The sequence below is a fragment of the Ovis canadensis genome, chromosome 13 (assembly GCF_042477335.2).
Source record: "Ovis canadensis isolate MfBH-ARS-UI-01 breed Bighorn chromosome 13, ARS-UI_OviCan_v2, whole genome shotgun sequence".
Taxonomy (NCBI): domain Eukaryota; kingdom Metazoa; phylum Chordata; class Mammalia; order Artiodactyla; family Bovidae; genus Ovis; species Ovis canadensis.
The window spans coordinates 35,378,535-35,398,782 of record NC_091257.1 but is presented as its reverse complement, the minus strand read 5'-3'; the positions used below and the strand labels follow the sequence as shown (position 1 = coordinate 35,398,782).

General features: G+C 37.0%; 1 protein-coding gene across 1 annotated transcript in view; it reads right to left on the bottom strand.

Annotated features, from left to right (window-relative positions):
- MALRD1 (MAM and LDL receptor class A domain containing 1) overlaps positions 1-20,248 on the bottom strand; it is a 595,589-nt gene that overhangs the window by 486,406 nt on the left and 88,935 nt on the right. The window contains exon 14 of the mRNA XM_069547391.1: positions 14,439-14,559. Within this exon, the coding sequence (XP_069403492.1) occupies positions 14,439-14,559 (121 nt within the window). The remainder of the gene's footprint in view (positions 1-14,438; positions 14,560-20,248) is intronic.

Here is a 20,248-nt window from a genome sequence, read left to right as displayed (position 1 = left end):
TGCATGGGTTTATCTCTGGGCTTTCTATGTTGTTCCATTGGTCTTTGTTTCTGTTTTCATGTCAGTACCATCCTCTCTTGATGACTATAGCCTTGTAGTATATTATGAAGTCAGAAAAGTTGATTCCTCCAGCTCCATTCTTTCTCAAGATTTCTTTGGCTGCTCGGGGTTCTTTTGTGTTTCCATATTGTGAGATTTTTTGTTCTTGTTCTGTGAAACATTCCATTGGTAATTTGGTAAGGATTGCATTGAATCTATAGATTACATTTGGTAGTATAGTTATTTTCACAATATTGATTCTTCCTAACCCAGGAACATGGAATATCTCTCCATCTGTTTATCTCATCTTTGATTTCTTTCATCAGTGTCTTATAGTTCTCGGTATACAGCTCTTTTCTATCCTTAGGTAGGTTTATTCCTTGGTATTTTATTGTTACAATGGTAAATGGGATTGATTCTGTTAGGGGAAGCACACTGACTGAAACCACCCACCCTGGCCAGGCCCTTTAGTAACCATTCGCGTGAGTTGTTTTATGACAGTAGATCCTGGTGAGGAACACGGAACTAATAAGCCACAACCAACCGGAAGAGTTCAGGAAAGGTCAAAAGGAGACATCATGTGTCTGTCCACTTCCCAGAATCCCTCTCGCTAGCACCCATCTTGGCTGGACGATGCGTGCACCACCAGGAAAGACTCTGAATTAGAATGATTGGCCTAAGACAACCCAGAAACTAATCCCATCACCATAAAACCTGAGACTGCGAACCACATGACAGAGCAGTTCTCCTGGGTTCCCTCACCCTATTGCACTTCACTTGGGTGCCCTTCCCCAATAAAATCTCTTGCTTTGTAAGCACATGTGTCTCCTTGGACAATTCATTTCTGAGTGTTAGACAAGAGCCCAGTTTTGGGCCCTGGAAGGGGTCCCCCTTCCTGCAACAATTCCTTGATTTCTCTTTCTGATATTTCATTGTTGGGTATAGGAATACAAGTGATTTCTGTGTACTCATTCTGTATCCTGCCACTTTGTAAATTCAATGATTAGCTCTAGTAATTTTCTGAAGATATCTTTAGGGTTTTGTATATATAGCATCATGTCATCTGCAAACAGTGAGAGTTTTACTTCTTTCCAATCTGGATTCCTTTTATTTCTTTCTCTTCTCTGATTGCCACAGCTAGGACTTCTAAAACGTTGTTGAATAATAGTAGTGAGAGTGGGCACCCTTGTCTTGTTTCTGATCTTACAGGGAATGCTTTCAGTTTTTCACCATTGAGAATAACATTTGCTGTGGGTTTATCATATATGGCCTTTATTATGTTGAGGTAGGTTCCTTTGATGCCCATTTTTTGAAGAGCTTTTAATCATAAATGGGTGTTGAATTCTGTTGAAAGCTTTTTCTGCATCTATTATCATATGGTTTTTATCTTTCAATTTGTTAATATGGTGTATCACATTGGTTGATTTGCATATATTTAAGAATGCTTGCATGCCTGTGATAAACCCAACATGATCATGGTATTGTGACCATTTTAATGTGTTGTTGAGTTCTGTGTGCTTCTCACAGCAGAGCAAATATATTAACATCTCTACATACTCTATACACATTTCTTTTAGCAGATATTAAGTACAACCACTGTTTATTATTATTACTAATCAGGTTACTGGCAATAGATTATCATGACTTCTTTTATGCACACATGTCTAGATTTTCTCACTAGATTGCTTTTCCTTAAAGTAAAAACTCCTTTCTGTGTCTACTATACAAACCTAACAAAGTGTTGGAAATGTTCAAATAATCTTAAAATACAGCCACTGGAAATACCAACCTATTTAATGCCTTTCTTATAAATGCCCATGGGGGTGAAAAGGTTTACATGGTTTGAGAACTTTACAAATTTAAGCACCCTGAACACTCAGTGAGTGAATGAAAATCAATCCCAAGATCCATTTTTCACTCCCACCTCTATCTCTACTGAACTAACTGCATGACCAAGACCATAGGAAGAGTGGTGACATTCATTGTGTGTGCCTTATTTTTCTTAGCTATAAATTAATACTTATAAATTCATTTTAAACAATGTCAGGAACAAAATAAGTGCATGAGAAGTGTGTAACAGAATTTATATTATTATCATACCATATTTAAACCTATGTTTAAGTCTACACCCCAAAGAAAGGGGTTTCTATCAACCCTGGAAGAAAATGATAACATCACTATCTACAGTGGTAAAGTTCTTCAAGGCAAGGAGACAGGGACTGCTAAGCAAATCTAGTGTTCAACAGGGGAAGGTGATTAAATCCCCTTATATTTCTCATCACAACCATCACTAACCTGAAAATAGAAACTAAATGGACAACTGTAGCAGGTGTGAAACTAAAGAGAAGGACTGAAGTAATTGGGGTATATAAGCAAAAATAATGCCACTTATACCTCTAGCTTATAATTTTCAGAGTGAAGAAGAACAATGATCATGCTGAAAAATAAAATCCAAGTGCTTCTTGATGAAAGTGAAAGAAGAGAGTGAAAAAGCTAACTTAAAACTCAACCTTCAATAAACTAGGATCATGACATCTCGTCCCATCACTTCATAGCAAATAGATGGGGAAACAATGGAAACAGTGACAGACTTTATTTTCTTGAGTTCTAAAATCACTGCAGATGGTGACTGCAGCCATGAAATTAAAAGACGCTTACTCCTTAGAGGAAAAGCTGTGACAAACCTAGACAGCATATTAAAAAGCAGAGACATTACTTTGCTGACAAAGGTCCATATAGTCAAAGGTACGTTTTTTCCAGTAGTCATGTATGGATGTGAGAGTTGGACCATGAAGAAAGCTGAGGACTGAAGAACTGATGCTTTTGAACTGTGGTGGTGGAGAAGACTCTTGAGAGTGCCTTGAACAGCAAGGAGATCCAACCCGGTAATCCTAAAGGAAATCAGTCCTGAACATTCATTGGAAGGGCTGATGCTGAAGCTCCAATACTTTGGCCACCTGATGCAAAGAACTGACTGACTGGAAAAGACCCTGATGCTGGGAGAGATTGAAGACTGGAGGAGAAGGGGATGACAGAGAATGAGATGGTTGGATGGCATCACCAACTCAATAGATGTGAGTTTGAGTAAGCTCCAGGAGTTGGTAATGGACAGGGAAACCTGCTGTGCTGCAGTCCATGGGGTTGCAAAAGTCAGACATGACTGAGCAACTAAACTGAACTGAGCTCAACACGATGCACACAAAATCTTTCCATAGATACTCTTAATAATGTAATTTATTGAAATTTAATCTTAAATAATCATAGAAAAAGACTTTCCTATTAAATACATAGATTTGTATTCTCAATAGAATTTTCAACTGAGAAAATTCACTGTCTACTGCATTACCTATTTTATTATTTTATCCCTACTGTCCTGAATTTCTCTAGTCTAACAACATAATTATCCACAGCAAAGACTGATCAAATCATCATGGGTTATTTACCAGATTTTACTTGTCTACAGAAATAGTTTTCTTTTTTTTTCCTCTGTGATCAATGGCTCCACAAATGAGAATGAATGGATTTTTTTCTCAACTTCTTAGTTTTATGTCCCAAAATTGATGAGCCTTCACAAGAAACAACTTCCCATTCTAATCTTTTACAGGTACCTCTGTCTAGGGAGGGTTTTTTTTGTTTGTTTGTTTTTCTTGGACTGGAAAACAGTGTCTAAATCATGGAGGACAATATGAAGAGAAAGAGAACCCCGTTCGGTAAGAAAAAAAATAGCAAGATCGCCTTCTTTCTACAAAAACGTGTAGATTGATATACTTTAAGCAAGAGGGTAAATAATTAGCAAATTTAGTCTTATTTGGAGACCCGTTTTTTCCCTGGAAGTCAGGCCTATAGAAAAGAGCATTAGATAGAAAATAGGAAATAGCTTATTTCCCCATCTTTCATTAAAATAAAAAGCAATTGATGGTTATACAGAAAAGTACATTTTAGGAAGGCTTTAATTCTATAATTGAGTTTGCATATGTTCAATCTCACCAAAAAAAAGCCTTCTCAAAAAACATTTTATTTTAGAATATAAGCAGTAAAAACAGAGCCTTCATTAGAGCTCTCTCATACACATGCACACACAGACACAAACATACACACATTCTCAACAAATAGAGAGCAAAAGAAACATAGATATGGAAAATTCAAGCTTTCTCATAATGCTGTTGATTCATAAAAGAAATTTGTCTCACTGCAGAATACAAAAATTACTACTGGAAGGTAAAGAGAGGTGAATCAAAATGTTAGTCACTCAGTCATGTCCGACTTTTTGAGACCTCATGGACTGTAGCCCATCAGGCTTCTCTGTCCATGGAGTTCTCCAGGCAAGAATACTGGAGTGGGTAGCCATTCCCTTCTCTTGGGCACCTTCCCAACCCAGGGATCAAACCTGGGTCTGGTGCATTCAGGTGGATTCTTTACCATCTGAACCATCAGGGAGGCCCATTGGAAGATGCAACATTAGTAAAAATACATGGAGATAGCCTCCAAAGCATCAACACATAAAATCACATAGCCTCTACCTTACTATCAGCTGTAGAAATGCCAGTGTTTAATACATACATTTTTATATTTAGCAGACATAGTAGTTTGGGAAAAATAAACAGCCAGTATTTCAGTTTGAAAAGTCAAATCAGAAAAATAATAAATCTCTCTTTCCTTTTCTGCTCAACCTGCCTTGGCTTAGACTTTATTGAATTCAAACAAAGTACAGATGTACATGTTTTTTTTTCCTGAGAACAGAGAAAAAAGTAGAAAATGAGAAATTGTGTAGATCTATTTTTAGAAAGAAAGCATATGCATTTTCTACTAACCAGTTTTTAGACAGAAATACAAGTGCTGAGAAAATGATGTTTGGGAATATTATAATACCTTTAAAACACAAAGAGTTGTTTAAAAAAATACAGGTTTTTTCATCTATCTGATAAACTATGTCTTTTACCAAAACTAGTTAAAAATTACATTTGCTAATTTTTTCCTAAAAAATTCAAAGACATTTTAGAGACACAGAATACGTAAATCATACTAAGTTTAACAACTCTTTTGAGGTAAGTCATAATCATTCTCATTATAAAGAAAGACAACTCAAATTAGGTCCGAGATAGTTGTGAACATTTGAATAAATTGCATTTAGATATTAATATTTGAAACCCCAGAGGAACAATGTTCCTTTTACAAAGAATTTATTTTTATGTGTAGAAATCCTGAGTGTGGTATCATCTCTTCCTCCTTACGTATAACCTTTTTTCTTAAAGCAAGTAAGCTTTCTATCGGAGAAGGCAATGGCAACCCACTCCAGCACTCTTGCCTGGAAAATCCCATGGATGGAGGAGCCTGGTAGGCTGCAGTCCATGGGCTCACGAAGTCGGACACGACTGAGCGACTTCCCTTTCACTTTTCACTTTCATGCATTGGAGAAGGAAATGGCAACCCACTCCAGTGTTCTTGCCTGGAGAATCCCAGGGACGGGGGAGCCTGGTGGGCTGCCATCTATGGGGTCGCAGAGTCGGACACGACTGAAGCAACTTAGCAGCAGTAGTAGCAGTAAGCTTTCTATGATTACACAGTGGAATTGAGAAATAGATTTCAGGGATGAGATCTGATAGATAGAGTGCCTGATGAACTATGAACAGAGGTCCGTGACATTGTACAGAAGACAGGGATCAAGACCATCCCCATGGAAAAGAAATGCAAAAAAGCAAAATGGCTGTCTGGGAAGGCCTTACAAATAGCTGTGAAAAGAAGCGAAGTGAAAAGCAAAGGAGAAAAGAAAAGATACAAGCATCTGAATACAGAGTTCCAAAGAATAGCAAGGAGAGATAAGAAAGCCTTTCTCAGTGACCAATGCAAAGACACAGAGGAAAACAACAGAAAGGGAAAGACTAGAGATCTCTTCAAGAAAATTAGAGATACCAAGGGAACATTTCATGCAAAGATGGGCTCAATAAAGGACAGAAATGGCATGGACCTAACAGAACCAGAAGTTAATAAGAAGAGGTAGCAAGAACACAGAGCCCCGGGTACAAAAAATATCTTCATGACCAAGATAATCACAATGGTGTGATTATACCTAGAGCCAGACATCCTGGAATGTGAAATCAAGTGGGCCTTAGAAAGCATCACTATGAACAAAGCTAGTGGAGGTGATGGAATTCCAGTTGAACTATTTCAAATCCTGAAAGATGATGCTGTGAAAGTGCTGCACTCAATCTGCCAGCAAATTTGGAAAACTCAGCAGTGGCCACAGGACTGGAAAAGGTCAGTTTTCATTCCAATCTCATAGAAAGGTAATGCCAAAGAATGCTGAAACTACCGCACAATTGCACTCATCTCACATGCTAGTAAAGTAATGCTCAAAATTTTCCAAGCCAGGCTTCAGCAATATGTGAACCGTGAACTCCCTGACATTCAAGCTGGTTTTAGAAAAGGCAGAAGAACCAGAGATCAAATTGCCAACATCCGCTGGATCATGGAAAAAGCAAGAGAGTTCCAGAAAAACTTCTATTTCTGCTTTATTGACTATGCCAAAGCCTTTGTGTGGATCACAATCAACTGTGGAAAATTCTGAAAGAGATGGGAATACCAGACCACCTGACCTGCCTCTTGAGAAACCTATATGCAGGTCAGGAGGCAACAGTTAGAACTGGACAGGAACAACAGACTGGTTCCAAATAGGAAAAGGAGTATGTCAAGGCTGTATACTGTCACCCTGCTTATTTAACTTCTATGCAGAGTATATCATGAGAAACGCTGGACTGGAAGAAGCATAAGCTGGAATCAAGATTGCTGGGAGAAATATCAGTCACCTCAGATATGCAGATGACAACACCTTTATGGCAGAAAGTGAAGAGGAACTAAAAAGCCTCTTGATGAAAGTGAAAGAGGAGAGTGAAAAAGTTGGCTTAAAGCTCAACATTCAGAAAACGAAGATCATGGCATCTGATCTCATCACTTCATGGGAAATAGATGGGGAAACAGTGGAAACAGTGGCAGACTTTATCTTTTTGGGCTGCAAAATCACTTCAGATGGTGATTGCAGCCACGAAATTAAAAGACGCTTAGTCCTTGGAAGGAAAGTTATGACCAACCTAGATAGCATATTCAAAAGCAGAGGCATTACTTTGCCAACAAGGGTCCATCTAGTCAAGGCTATGGTTTTTCCAGTGGTCATGTATGGATGTGAGAGTTGGACTGTGAAGAAAGCTGAGCGCCGAAGAATTGATGCTTTTGAAGTGTGGTGTTGGAGAAGACTCTTGAGAGTCCCTTGGACTGCAAGGAGATCCAACCAGTCCATTCTGAAGGAGATCAATCCTGGCCGTTCTTTGGAAGGACTGATGCTAAAGCTGAAACTCCAATACTTTGGCCACCTCATGTGAAGAGTTGACTCATTGGAAAAGACTCTGATGCTGGGAGGGATTGGGGACAGGAGGAGAATGGGACAACAGAAGATGAGATGGCTGGATGGCATCACGGACTCGATGGACATGAGTTTGAGTGAACTCCAGGAGTTGGTGATGGACAGGGAGGTCTGGCATGCTGCAATTAATTCATAGGGTCGCAAAGAGTTGGACACGACTGAGCGACTGAACTGAACTGAAGCTTTCTATGGGAAAACTAACAAGTTTGTTCACTGCTAGACTGTCGGCCTAAAATCACTGTGCTTACCTCTCTTTTTTGCTGCAAAGAAGACAAAAGATGCCTGCTTGTACTCCAAATTCTTACTGTGCCTTTACTTCATCTCAACTCACTGCTGGAATCTTTAATTTATTAATTCATAAAATTGGGTTGAAGGGTTAGCATTTGTATGACAAAACAGATTCATCAGGATAAAATCAGCCTTGCAGGGGTGGGTGGGGGTGGGTGGGCGGACAAGCACAGACATAAAGACAAAGATTTTAGAGATATGGAGTTCATTTGCTTATTTTTTTAACTCAATTCACTATAATCATGGATCCAGTGCCACATAAAGATCCCAGTCCTCTTTCTGTGTCTATAAATCTTTTAAATTCCTGAAACACACAATTGGAATGGAAAGAAATTTAGTACATTTCTGATTTATGAAATGTAATATGATAAACAAAATAATTTCTAAAGGGAAAAGATTAAGGTTTCTCTCTTTTTTTTAAGGACATTAATATTTTAAAACTTCCAGACAGAATTCCTAAGATACCATTTGACATCCTAGGGTCCTGAGAGCATGATTTCTCCTCCAAAAGTAAATTCTTTCACTGGATTCAAATTTCCTATTTCTCAAACTGATCAAGGAAGCCACTTTTCTTTTCTGGAAACTATCATTTTCAATTTAATGATGAACTTGGACGGACAGAAAGGTTGCAAAATGTGTGGTTAAGAATGTGTTCTGGGAACAGATTACCCACATGTAAGATGGCCTTCCACCAATCAGAAACTACACAACATTAGGAATGTGTCCCAATTATAATCACATTGTGTCCCAGCTCCAAATCTACCCTCTTTGCTCTGCTTTGAGATAACGGAGCTGGACTGTGCAAACATTTCTCTTTTCAATAGCTCATACAATGGTTGGCTTTCTTAGTGAAGAGCAAAGAATGCCACAAAGCATGGCAGAACAAGGAGCTTCCCTTTTTGGTTCCAGGGTACTTTTTTCTTGTTTTTGTTCTTAAACCATGACAACCAGCCTTATAACACAATGCAGTTAAGTCACCCTTCAGTGAGTTTTGCAGGCATCTTGGTGGATAATTTCTTCCTTGACTACTAAGCTGTTAACAAAATCTAGCCCACAGCATCCCAGCAAATTCCTCCAAATGGAAGAACACTGCCAAATACACCTTCAGGCCAACATTACCTAAATGCCAAAATCAGAAAAGGATGCCACAGGTAACAAAAAAAAGGGGGGAGGGCAATATTCCTGATGAACAAAGATTTTCATCAAACACCTCAATAAAAATATTAGCAAACCAAATTCAAGAGCACCTTAAAAGGATCAAACACTAGGATCAAGAAGGATTCATTTCAGGAATGCAGTGATGCTTCAGTATTTACACATGTAATACACCATGTAACAAAATGAAGCAAATGTGATACATCATGTGAACAGAATGAAGGATAAAAATCATATGATCATCTCCATAGATGCAGAAAAAGCACATGACAAAATTCAATATCCATTTATGATAAAAACTCTCAACAAAGTGGGTATTAACAGAATGTAGTTCAACATAGTAAAAGCCATATATGACAAGCCCACAATCAACATAATCTATGATGAAACCTGAACATTTTCCCTCTAAGATCAAGTATAGGACAAAGATGCCTACACTTATCATTTTTATTTAACAGTATTGGAAGACCTAGTCACAATATCTACCAAGAAAAATAAAATAAAGAGTATCAAAATCAGAAATAAAAAATAAAACTATTTGCAGATGACATGATTATAAAAGATTCCCCAAAAATCTGTTAGAACCAATCAGTGAATTACTAAAGCTGCAGGATACAGAAACAATATACAAAAATCTATTGCCTTTCTATATATCAATAATGAACTATGAGAGATAAATTAAGAAAAGACTGACACTTAAAATTGCACCCCCCCAAAAAAAAAACCCACAAAGTATTTAGGAATCAATTTAACCAAGGGGATGAAAAACCTGGACACTAAAATCTATAAAATATTGATGAAAGAAATGGATGATGACAGAAATAAATGGAACAATTTTCTATGCTCAATGAATTATAAGAATTAATATTGTTATAATGTCCATGCTACACTCCCTCCCCCACCCACAAGGTAATCTACAGATTTAATGCAATCCCTAACAAAGTTTCAGGGGTATTTTTCACAAAAATAGAACAAACTATCCCAAAATTTTTATGGAATCACAAGAGACACCAAATATCCAAAGCAATCTTGAGAAAGAAGAACAAAGACAGAGGCATCTCACACCCTGATTTCAAATTATATTACAAGGGATCATGATTAAAACTATGTTATTGCCATATGTAAAAATAAACATAGATCAATGGGACAGAATAGAGAGCCCAAAAGTAAACCCACCCAGAGATAATTAATGTTCAATAAAGAAGGTTAAAATAAACAATGGGGAAAAGATAGTCTCTTCAATAAATGGTGCTGGGAATACCGGATAGTCACATAAAAATAAAACCAAAGTGGGCCACTCTCTTTACACCATACACAAAAATTACCTCAAAATAGATTAGAAACTTCAACATACGACTGGAAACACAAAAGTTCTAGAAGAAAACACAGGCAAAAGGCTCCATGACAAAAGTCTTTGTAATGCTTTTTCGATTTGACACCAGAAGCTGAGTCAACAAAAGCAAAAATAAACAAGCGGGATTACATCCAAAAGGTTCATCCCTGTTTCTGGTTCAGAGTTCCTAAAATCCTTGGAATTTCCTAAGTGTGCTAAGTTCCATGCATGCTAAGTCACTTCAGTTCTGTCCAACCCTTTGCAACCCTATGGACTGTAGCTCACCCATCTCCTCTGTCCACGGGATTCCCCAGGCAAAAATACTGGAATGGGTTGCCATTCCCTTCTCCAAGGGATCTTCCCAACCCAAGGATCAAACGTGCATCTCCTGAGGTTCCTGCACTGCAGCTGGATTCTTTACTGCTAAGCCACTAGGGATTCCTAAGTATGGAGAATAACAAAGTTGTGTATTCTCATGTTAATCAGGAAATTTTGGAGTGAACCTCCAAGGATGGAGGTTGGTTGCCAGTGGAACCAACTATGTGATTAGAAGTTGGAACTTCCAGTCCTACCCCTGACCACTGAGGAGAGGAGATAGGCTGGAGGTTGAATTGGTGGCCAACGATTTAATCAATCATGTTAATATCTATGTAATGAAGCCTTCGTAATAACCGAAAAGGATGGAGTCTGGAGAGTTTCTACATTGGTGAACATGTGGAGGTGTTGAGAGAGTAGCACCTGGAGAGGACAGAGAAGCTCCTCATCCTTTCCCCCGACACTGTGTCTCTTCCATCGAACTGTTGCTGAGTTACATCTTTTTATAATAAACGGGTTATCTAGTAAGTAGAATGTTTCTTTGAGTTCTGTGAGCTGCCCTAGCAAATTAATCAAATCCAAGGAGGGAGTCCAAGAAACCTGATTTACAGCCAGCCAATTAATAACAACCTGGAACTGAGATCATCATCCAATGTACAGCAGAAGAAGGGAGGCAGTCGTGTAGGATGGAGCCTTAACCTGTAGAACGTAATGGCATCTCTGGGTAGACAGTGTTAGAACTGAGTTAAAAGTATAGGACACTCAGACGGTGCCGTGAATTTATCTGAAGAAAACAAAAACACTAACTCAGTAACATTTATGTGCCCCCTGTTCACTGCAGCTTTACTACAATAATGAAGAAAATGCGGTACATAGACACAATGGAATAATATTCAGCCATAAAATACAAAGGAATCTTGTCATTTGTGACAACACAGATAGACCTTGAGGGCATTAGGCTAAGTGAAAGAAGTCTGACAGAGAAAGACAAATACCACGTGATTTCATTTGGAATCTAGAAAACGAACAGACAACAAAAACCCCAGGTCCTAGTTCAGGGAGCAGATTGGTGATGGCCAGAGGCAGGGAATCGGGGATCAAAGGGTACAAACTTATAAGTAAGTCATGAGGATGGAATAATGTATCGCATGGTAATAATAATCAATAATATTATATTGTGTATTTGAAAGTTGTTAAGTGAGTAAATTTTTAAAGTTAAGGGCAACAGAGATCCCATATGCTATAACTAAGATCCAGTACAGCCAAATAAGTTTTTTTTTAATAAAAGTTCTCATTACAAGAAAAAATTTTATAACTATGTATGGTGATATAACTAGACTTATTTTCATGGTTATTTTGCCTTATATTCAAATACCAGAGCACTGTGTTGTATGTCTGAAACCAATATAATGCTATACATTAATCACACCTTGATAAAAATATTTTTAAAATAATAACAAAAAAATTAACATTAAGTAACATGCACTTTACATTCAGAGAGTAAATATGTACCCACAGATCTTAGTCAAGTGAGTCTGGACTCTCTCACTTACCACAGGTAGCTTCCTCTGCTCCATCTGGACAGTCAGATGTGAAATCATATACCCTGCTGGATGAAGTCCAGCCTGTGTCCTCATGTGGCACAAGTCCAGCTTCAAATTAAGAGATGGAGAGAATAAAACATCTTTTTCTCTTCCAACAAATAGATGGAATGTATAATTGTTTCATGAACACTAGTTTTTAAATGGGCTAAAGATGGCAAGCATAGGGTCTCAATAAATCTCTGGCCATAAATATAACATAACTCACCATAAGTAGGACTTGACAAGTCCCCTTCTACTCCCACCCCTAAACTCCTGCTTGGTAGAATAACACTTAAGTCCATGAAGGAGATCTTATAATTGCCTGCTGGATAAATTTGTACAAATGGTAAGAAAGTTTTTTCCTTTGTGTAAAATCATTGGTCTTTCAGGAATCATTCACGTAAGTTTGGCCTAATGAGAATTATGCTCTAACCAACTGAGCTGGTGTGCCAATTGAAGCGCACATAAATGAGTTTTGAGTTAATTTATGAAGAGAATTCTCTGTAAGTGAGATCAAGTATTCTCAGAGACTTCTACTAAGGTTAATTTTACTGATAATTTAAAACTTTTAACTACTTCTGCTTCCAAATACACCGCCCTCAATGTCAACTCTAATACCTTCCTACTATTCCAGTTCTGGTGATGCAGCATTTAATTAGGAGAAGGAAAATGTTTAATTAATTAACAGGAATAAGGTAATTCCAGTTAACCCTCCAAAACTCACTAATCATTAAATCTGCTGCTTTGCATTCTGTAATGTCTATCAACCCCCACTCCCCACCCCCCCGCCCCCCGCCTCACACACACACTATACACAGCTTAGAATGGTTTATTGTAAATTCAGGACACATATTCTGAATAACATAAAAGCATGTTAACACAATACAGTTAGGACATAGAATATACAGCCTCACCAATGAAAGATGCCTTTAATAAAGGATCTTTAATGAAAAGTTCTTTAACTGAGATCTCAATTTAAAATTGTTTCTCCTATATCATCCTTGATTAATGCATTTAGCTCCTGTTAAGAATGCAACTTCTCTCACTAAATATGTCAAATAAGAAAACATAACTTCAGAATGTATGACATGCCTGATGTCCACATGCAATTATTTTTCATGTAAAGAGATTAATAAAATGAAGTGTGACAATTTTCAGAAACATTTTTAATTTTTATTTTTGTTTCTTAAGTGAGACCTGAGGAAAGGGGTGGTCAGAGAGAAACATCAACCAGTGTTAAAATAACAAAGTAACTGCAGGCACCATATATACCCGTTTCAACGTGCTCTCACTAAGACCCCATGGACTATAGACCCCCAGGCTCCTCTGTCCATGGGATTTCCCAGACAGGAATACTGGAGTGGATTGCCATTTCCTTCTGTAGGGGATCTTCCCCACCCAGGGATCAAACCTGAGTCTCCTGCATTGGCAGGTGAATTCTTCACCACTGAGGCACCAGGGAAGCCCGTATATTACGGAGAGGTTTTCAAAAATGCCTATTCTATTATTTGGGATCCATTTTTATGACAGTATATCTTTCTCTCAATTGAAATTCTCTACAAAATATGTAGTCAAAGAATTAGTCAAACTCCATCTGTTTCTTGAAAAGGTTGTTTTGAATTTAAACACATAATTTTAGGGTCAAGTTTGAAATTCTTCTTTGGCCTTAAGTCACTTTTCCAAACAATACTTTTTTTGAACTCCCGAGTGATTCTGAAACATGAAGTTAATTACATATTCACTTGAAGTATCAAACAATATTAAAATACAATTGATTTTTAGAGAGGTATTTTAAAACATGCAAAATATTTAAAATTCTTTCATAACTATTATAATTAAATAATCTGTATGTGACAATTTTAGCCACAAGTGTACAGTGTTAATTTGGATAGCCTTGGGCCTAGACTGTGATAGATCATATTTTTACCTTTAAAAAAAAAAAAAAAGAAATGTTTTAGTTTTCATGGACATGTGACATAATCCACATCCTGGTATTAATGAACTATATTAATGAAGGATTCTAATATATTTTATATTTTGAAGGACTTTTCTGATGGTCTAGTGGTTAAGACTTTGCCTTCCCATGCAGGGGGTGAGGGTTTCATCCCTGGTCAGGAAGCTAAGATCACACATGCCTTGTGGCCAAGAACCAAAACGGAAAAATATTGCAACAAATTCAAAAAAGATTTTTTAAATGGTCCATACCTAAAACTTAAAATGTATACATATATTTTTATATTTTTATATCAAAGAAAACCATTTCAATGTTCAAAATTGCAAAAACCATAAGGAAAAAAAAGAAAAAACTTACCTTTGCTTTGCACACTAGTACCTGAAAGTGTCTTATATGAAATTTCACATTCCTGGGATACATTGATGTCATCTAAAGCAACAGTAGCATTTGATGATAAAACTGTAGCTTCCAAAATTAACTAAAATTACAGAGAGATAAATTATTAGAAATATACTATAAACATTAAAAAAAATTTTCTAGGCCCAAGATGGAGCCATTCCTGCCCTGTGTGCCATTACAGCAAATCAAAACTTAAGTAACTTTCATACCTTTAAACACTCCTCTTGACCAGAAACAGTAAATTCAGTCAGTCAGTATCCAAACTTCTAGCCAACTCTTGGCTCTATTCCTTATTCCTTCTCAACCCAAACAAGGTTGACTATGAGGCCTCAACCAACTGAATATTTTCTGTTTTATCTCTTCCTCATTTTTTATTCTTTACCCTATAAAGCTTCTTGCCTTCCACCCCATTTTGCATTTCTTCAAATTAGAGACTGTTTCTTGAAGTGTTGAATAAACCTTGTTTGTACCCCCTAAACTATCTTCCTTAATCATTTTTTAACAAAAGTAAACGTATTACAATCATATTTCTTTGTGTAGAGAAGCTTATTTGCATATGTCCCAATCTTCCAACCTAATTTTAGAAAATTGTTTTGATCAGAAAATTCAGATTAGGAATTTATAAAGTCATAACTGCTCTGACAGCACCTTATGCAACCTTAATATCCTAGGTAACCTTGTTTCAATTAGAAGTTACAACATTCATCACAACTGAAGGGCCACCTTCCCACTGGAGCCATTAAGAGTTATAAGCATTTAAAATGAGCTCTTTGGGGTAATCAACTGCGTGGTTTACAACTCAATTTAATTGAGATATGAGTTCATTTGTAATGTGTCTGCTGAAGGCAATGATTCATTTACATATCAGAATATTTAAACACTTATATAGATTATATATACATATATGGAAACCTACTTAGGCAAAAAACCACTTACAATGTTTAATAATATTCATATGGTAAAGCACTTGGAGGCATCTACTTAAGTTTAATTTATTCTAACTTTCTAAACAATGACTAATATAATTTGTTTTCTTTCTTGTTAATCACTCACATTATGTTGTTATTTAAAAAAAAGAAGAAGAAAGAAAGAAAAAAAAAAATATGTGCAGAGTCTTAACAACACATAGCAGGACCACTAGTCCAGGCTAGCAAGTGGCTAGTAAGTGCATCTCCATGCTATCAGGGAGGATCTCTGAGCTCAAAGACCTTAAAATTAACTTGGTAAGACACATTGACACCTAAACTATACCATAAGTACTATATAAGAAATATACATAAGATACTAAGAGAATCAAAGAAAAGCACTTTATTACTTCTGCCAAGAATGTGAGAGAGAATTCAGAAAAAAGTTTCAGCAGAGAGGTAATACTAAACTTCAGTTTTAGGTCATCTATACCTTTGCCTGCTTTCCTCTATATAATTAAATGCAAGACTATGTGATGAACAGTTACAATTTGATCTGGATTAATTAAAATCCTCCAATTTTAAGTAGAGAAAAATGTTATAATTCCTCTAAAAATATATATCTCTTATCTGTAAATAATTTCACCTGATTGTGCTAAAATCTTCACTGTTTCTATTTTGTATTACTTGCTTTAAACCAAGCTGATTTTTCATCACTGAAGGCAGTTCCCCCTGAGAACTAGAGTTATCAGTTAATAATCACTGTGTGAGCCAAAGGTTGCTTAGAAGAGATGCTTCAACCGTGCAAAAAGGCAGAGAGAAAAACCTAATTTTAAGAAGATTCTGAAGGTAACTTGAGAACTAAAATTTCTAATTATATGTAAATATCTTTCCTTCTAGAACTATTTTTTAGGATCTTGCTGAGTTTTGTTATATTCAATTATATTACCCCCTGAGTGAGCAGAATCAATTCTTGTTTTTGCTTTCAGGAAGCACGGCAATGGTAAACATTGTTTACAGTCAAGTGATCACTTTTTACATCTGCAAAACTGAGAGAAGGTTTTCCAGAGAAATATTCAACTAGAATATTTAAATTTTGGTTTTTTGATATCTTGTTTTAAACAAAGAATAATGAGAATGAATAAATATGAATCTAAGGGGAAACAGAGACTATGGGAATATGGCAAGAAAAAATAAAGAAAAACTGGACTACAGTAATTTTTAAATAATGACGGTGGTGTTAAAAATAAGATCAACAGCAAACTTTTACTAAAGAGCTTGGATGCTTTTTTTTTTTTTTTACATGCCAGGCCTGGAGTAAGCTAAATAAGTTAAAATACATTCACTTATTTTAACCCTGTGAAGACAGTGCTATTTTCGTCCACATTTTAAAGCAAAGGAAACAGAGCTGAGAGAGCTGAAGTTATTGGTTGAAGGTCACATTTTGAGTAAGAAAAATGTGTAACCTGAGCCATGGATGATTATGCTGATCATCATCACTACCATGAAATAAGAGATAGCTGGTCTTCAGAGACGCTGGAGGACAGAATTACCTGGCAAAAGAAGATTTAATGAAGCCCTGGACTAAGAAGGCCAGGACATAGCAACATTACAGAGACCAGACCAGATTTTACTTTGCATTATAAATCTTACCCTTCACCGAATCCTCAAATAACGTCAGGAAATTGTTATTGATTTATACCATCAACAGTGATCAAGAGTGAAAATTATTGTAGAAAATTCCACAAAATGGTCATCTTAAAATAAAATCTAAATATGACATGATTATGTTTTAGTAGCAAACTCAAAGACAACAGATCAACCTGAAATCAATAAACAGTATTCAGAAAAAGTACCATTTCTAGATATGAAATTAAGAAGAGTTAGGAAACAAATTGCAAATTAAGTGAATATATTTGTGTAAAAAGCTGAATATTTAAAATGAGTAGGAACAGTTAAAACAGATCAGAAAAAAAATACTATCAACGTGCACTATGTGACTTATGTTCTTCCAATAAAAACTTCAAAGGCAATGGAGAAAATATTAAAATGCTAATTTGCTGTTCTTGCAAAATAAACAGTAAGTCAAATCCATTTCTACTAGAAGACTGAAAGCCCTACCTAACCCAGGCACTGATTTCCTAAAGAAATCAGAGCAATTTATATTCTGTTGTGATGTGTACAAGAGACAGGAAAGGACCACACTGAATCTGAATGTCATGGCTACAAGAGAATGGAGAGGTCACACAGTCCCATGCCTTTCTCCTTTCCAATGTTTGGATTAGATAACTCTGTACAAATATATGCTTAGCCACATTAAACTGATGGTCAGGCAATGAAGAAGGTCACCCTTAAATACTTCAGTCCACTAAATTTAAAGTGCCAAAGGAGCCTGTTTCCAAGAAGATAAACTTTAAATATTTGAATATGTAAGAGCTGGATTGACTCTTTGTAGGTATAACATCTTTTCTGTTTGCTGTTGACCAAAGAATGAAGCAGAACTACATCTAGCTAGACTCCTCACGCGTATTTCTATAACTCTGAAAACACACTTAGAAAAATCAGATTAAAAACAACATAATTTTAGCATTTTTGTTTGTAGAGGATAAGAAATGGAGTAGAAAAGGGTATCAAGAAGATAAAAGCTGTGTTTTTAGAAACAAACATATCAACATTACAAGCAAATAAAAATGTTCATATTAATTCATTCTGAAGTTTAAGTACATGGGTGTTTGCCTTTCTGAGTACTTTCTACTTGTTTGAAAGGTTTAATAATGTATCTAAACAATGTCAATGTATTCAATAAAAACACATGTTATATATGTGTGTGACTGTATATTTATCTCTCTTATGTGTATAAAATCTGCATTGATTCACACCAGGATGTTAACACAGACCCCAATTCCTTACCCACAGTCTTTGAGTCCAACTAGGATTTGAAATCTGAATTGTTCAGAGTTGTGGATGTTCATCTTAAATCTATCATGATGCCCTCAGAGAGACCGAGGGCAGCTCTCTATCATCAAACCCATCACTAAATGAACTGCTTAACACTGGTTCAGGTCAGGTTAAATTTTGCCTCTAAATTTGTTTTTCAAAAGCTTATTGCTTTCCAAATTTTGACTTTCTAAATTGCTGCTTAGAGACCGTGGACCTATAATAGCCTTCTGAAAAGTGAAATCTGAGAAAACAGTTCTTATTTTTCTTCCCACTGACTATAGTTTCTAAAACAAGCCTTTACTGCGGCCAAGTAACAGGATTACATAAGGAACAGAGGCACAGGCTAAACCCCTTACCTTCTCAGGGGCAAATTAAACAGCTGAGGCTTAAAGCAAGAACCCAGGGCCATTCACTCCCCTCCAAAGCCAGAACAATTAAGAAGAGCCTGGGACTTCCCTAGTGGCCCAGTGGTTAAGACTCCGTGCTTCCAGGGCAGGGGGGCACCAGGTTTGATCCCCGGTTGGGAAACTAAGATCTCATATGCCGCACAGTGCGACCAAAAATATACTAAAAAAAAAAAAAAAAAAAAAAGAGGTTGATTGGTGCTGACTGGGAGCCCTCGGGTTAGGAAAGAGAAAAACCACCACAGAATGCTGATTCACCACAGAGGGGAGCGAAGGAAAACAGAGAGCGCCAGAGTGCGGCTGTTTGCCAAATTACAAAATCTCTCCAAACCCTGATCAGTCCACAAACTAGTTAATACGTCCCCAGATAATAAAGAGCAACCTCAATTTTCACTGCAAAACAAAGGCAAAAGAAGAAATATTAAATTAAAAAAAATACCTATACTATGCTAAAACTCTTTAATAATAAGTGACAGGTTAATGAAGCCCAGAAAGAACAGTATGAGTTTTCAGAGTCAGTTTCAACAAAGGACATTCTGGTTTTTGTATTTTGTTTTTTATTAAGATTTTAGAGCACCTTTAGGGACAGTTTTAGAGCACAGTTTAGAGGAAGGTACAGAGGGTTCCCACACACCTCCTGCCCCCAAGCATCCATGGCCTCCTCCATCATCATCATCCCCTATCAGAGGGGGGCATTTGTTACAACTGAGGAGATAACAGTGATATATCATAGTCACTTAGGATAAGATGGTTTCCCCAAAGGTTGAGTCTTGGATTCTCTAGCAGTTGGTTGTTCTCTGGGTGGGGCTGTTTATTCTGAGGTGAAGTATTATTTTAAACTTAATTTATTTCTTGGCTGCACTGCCTCTTCGCTGCTGCATACAGGCTTTGGCTACTTATGAAGAGCGGGGGCTAATCTCTACTTGCCATGTGCAGGCTTCTCTTTGCGTTGGCTTCTCTCTTTGTGGAGCACAGGCTTTAGGTGCCCTGTGGCCAGTGGGATGTTAGCTCCTGGACCAGGAATCAAACCCATGTCCCTTGCATTGGCAGGCAGATTCTTAACCACTGGACCACAAGGGAAGTCCTTATTTTAAATATATCCCTGAAGGTTCTAAAGGCATCTTCTCCAAAATAGTTTGTTCTCCCTGTTTGACCTCTGTATTTGCCTCAGTTAGGAAGTGAGTAGCAGATGAGGTGTGCTATTTTTCAAAAGCTTCGAACACCCCAACAATCTTACCTCCATGCACCCATTTATAGAGAAAAATCCAGAAGCATGGAAGGATAAAGCAATTTCCCTCTGACTACATACCAGCGTTTGAACTTCAGGCTAAAGAGCCCATGTTCATAGCTACCGTTTTAGCTACATTTTCTTTAATACTCAGCTTCCCCAATATTGCTTTTATTATCACTGTGGTTTTCACAGATTGGGACATCTGAAGCTCAAAAGTATAATGTATACAGTCACTTAGCAACCCTTGGGTTAAGCAGAGATGGGAACTCAGACCATCTGACTGATGGC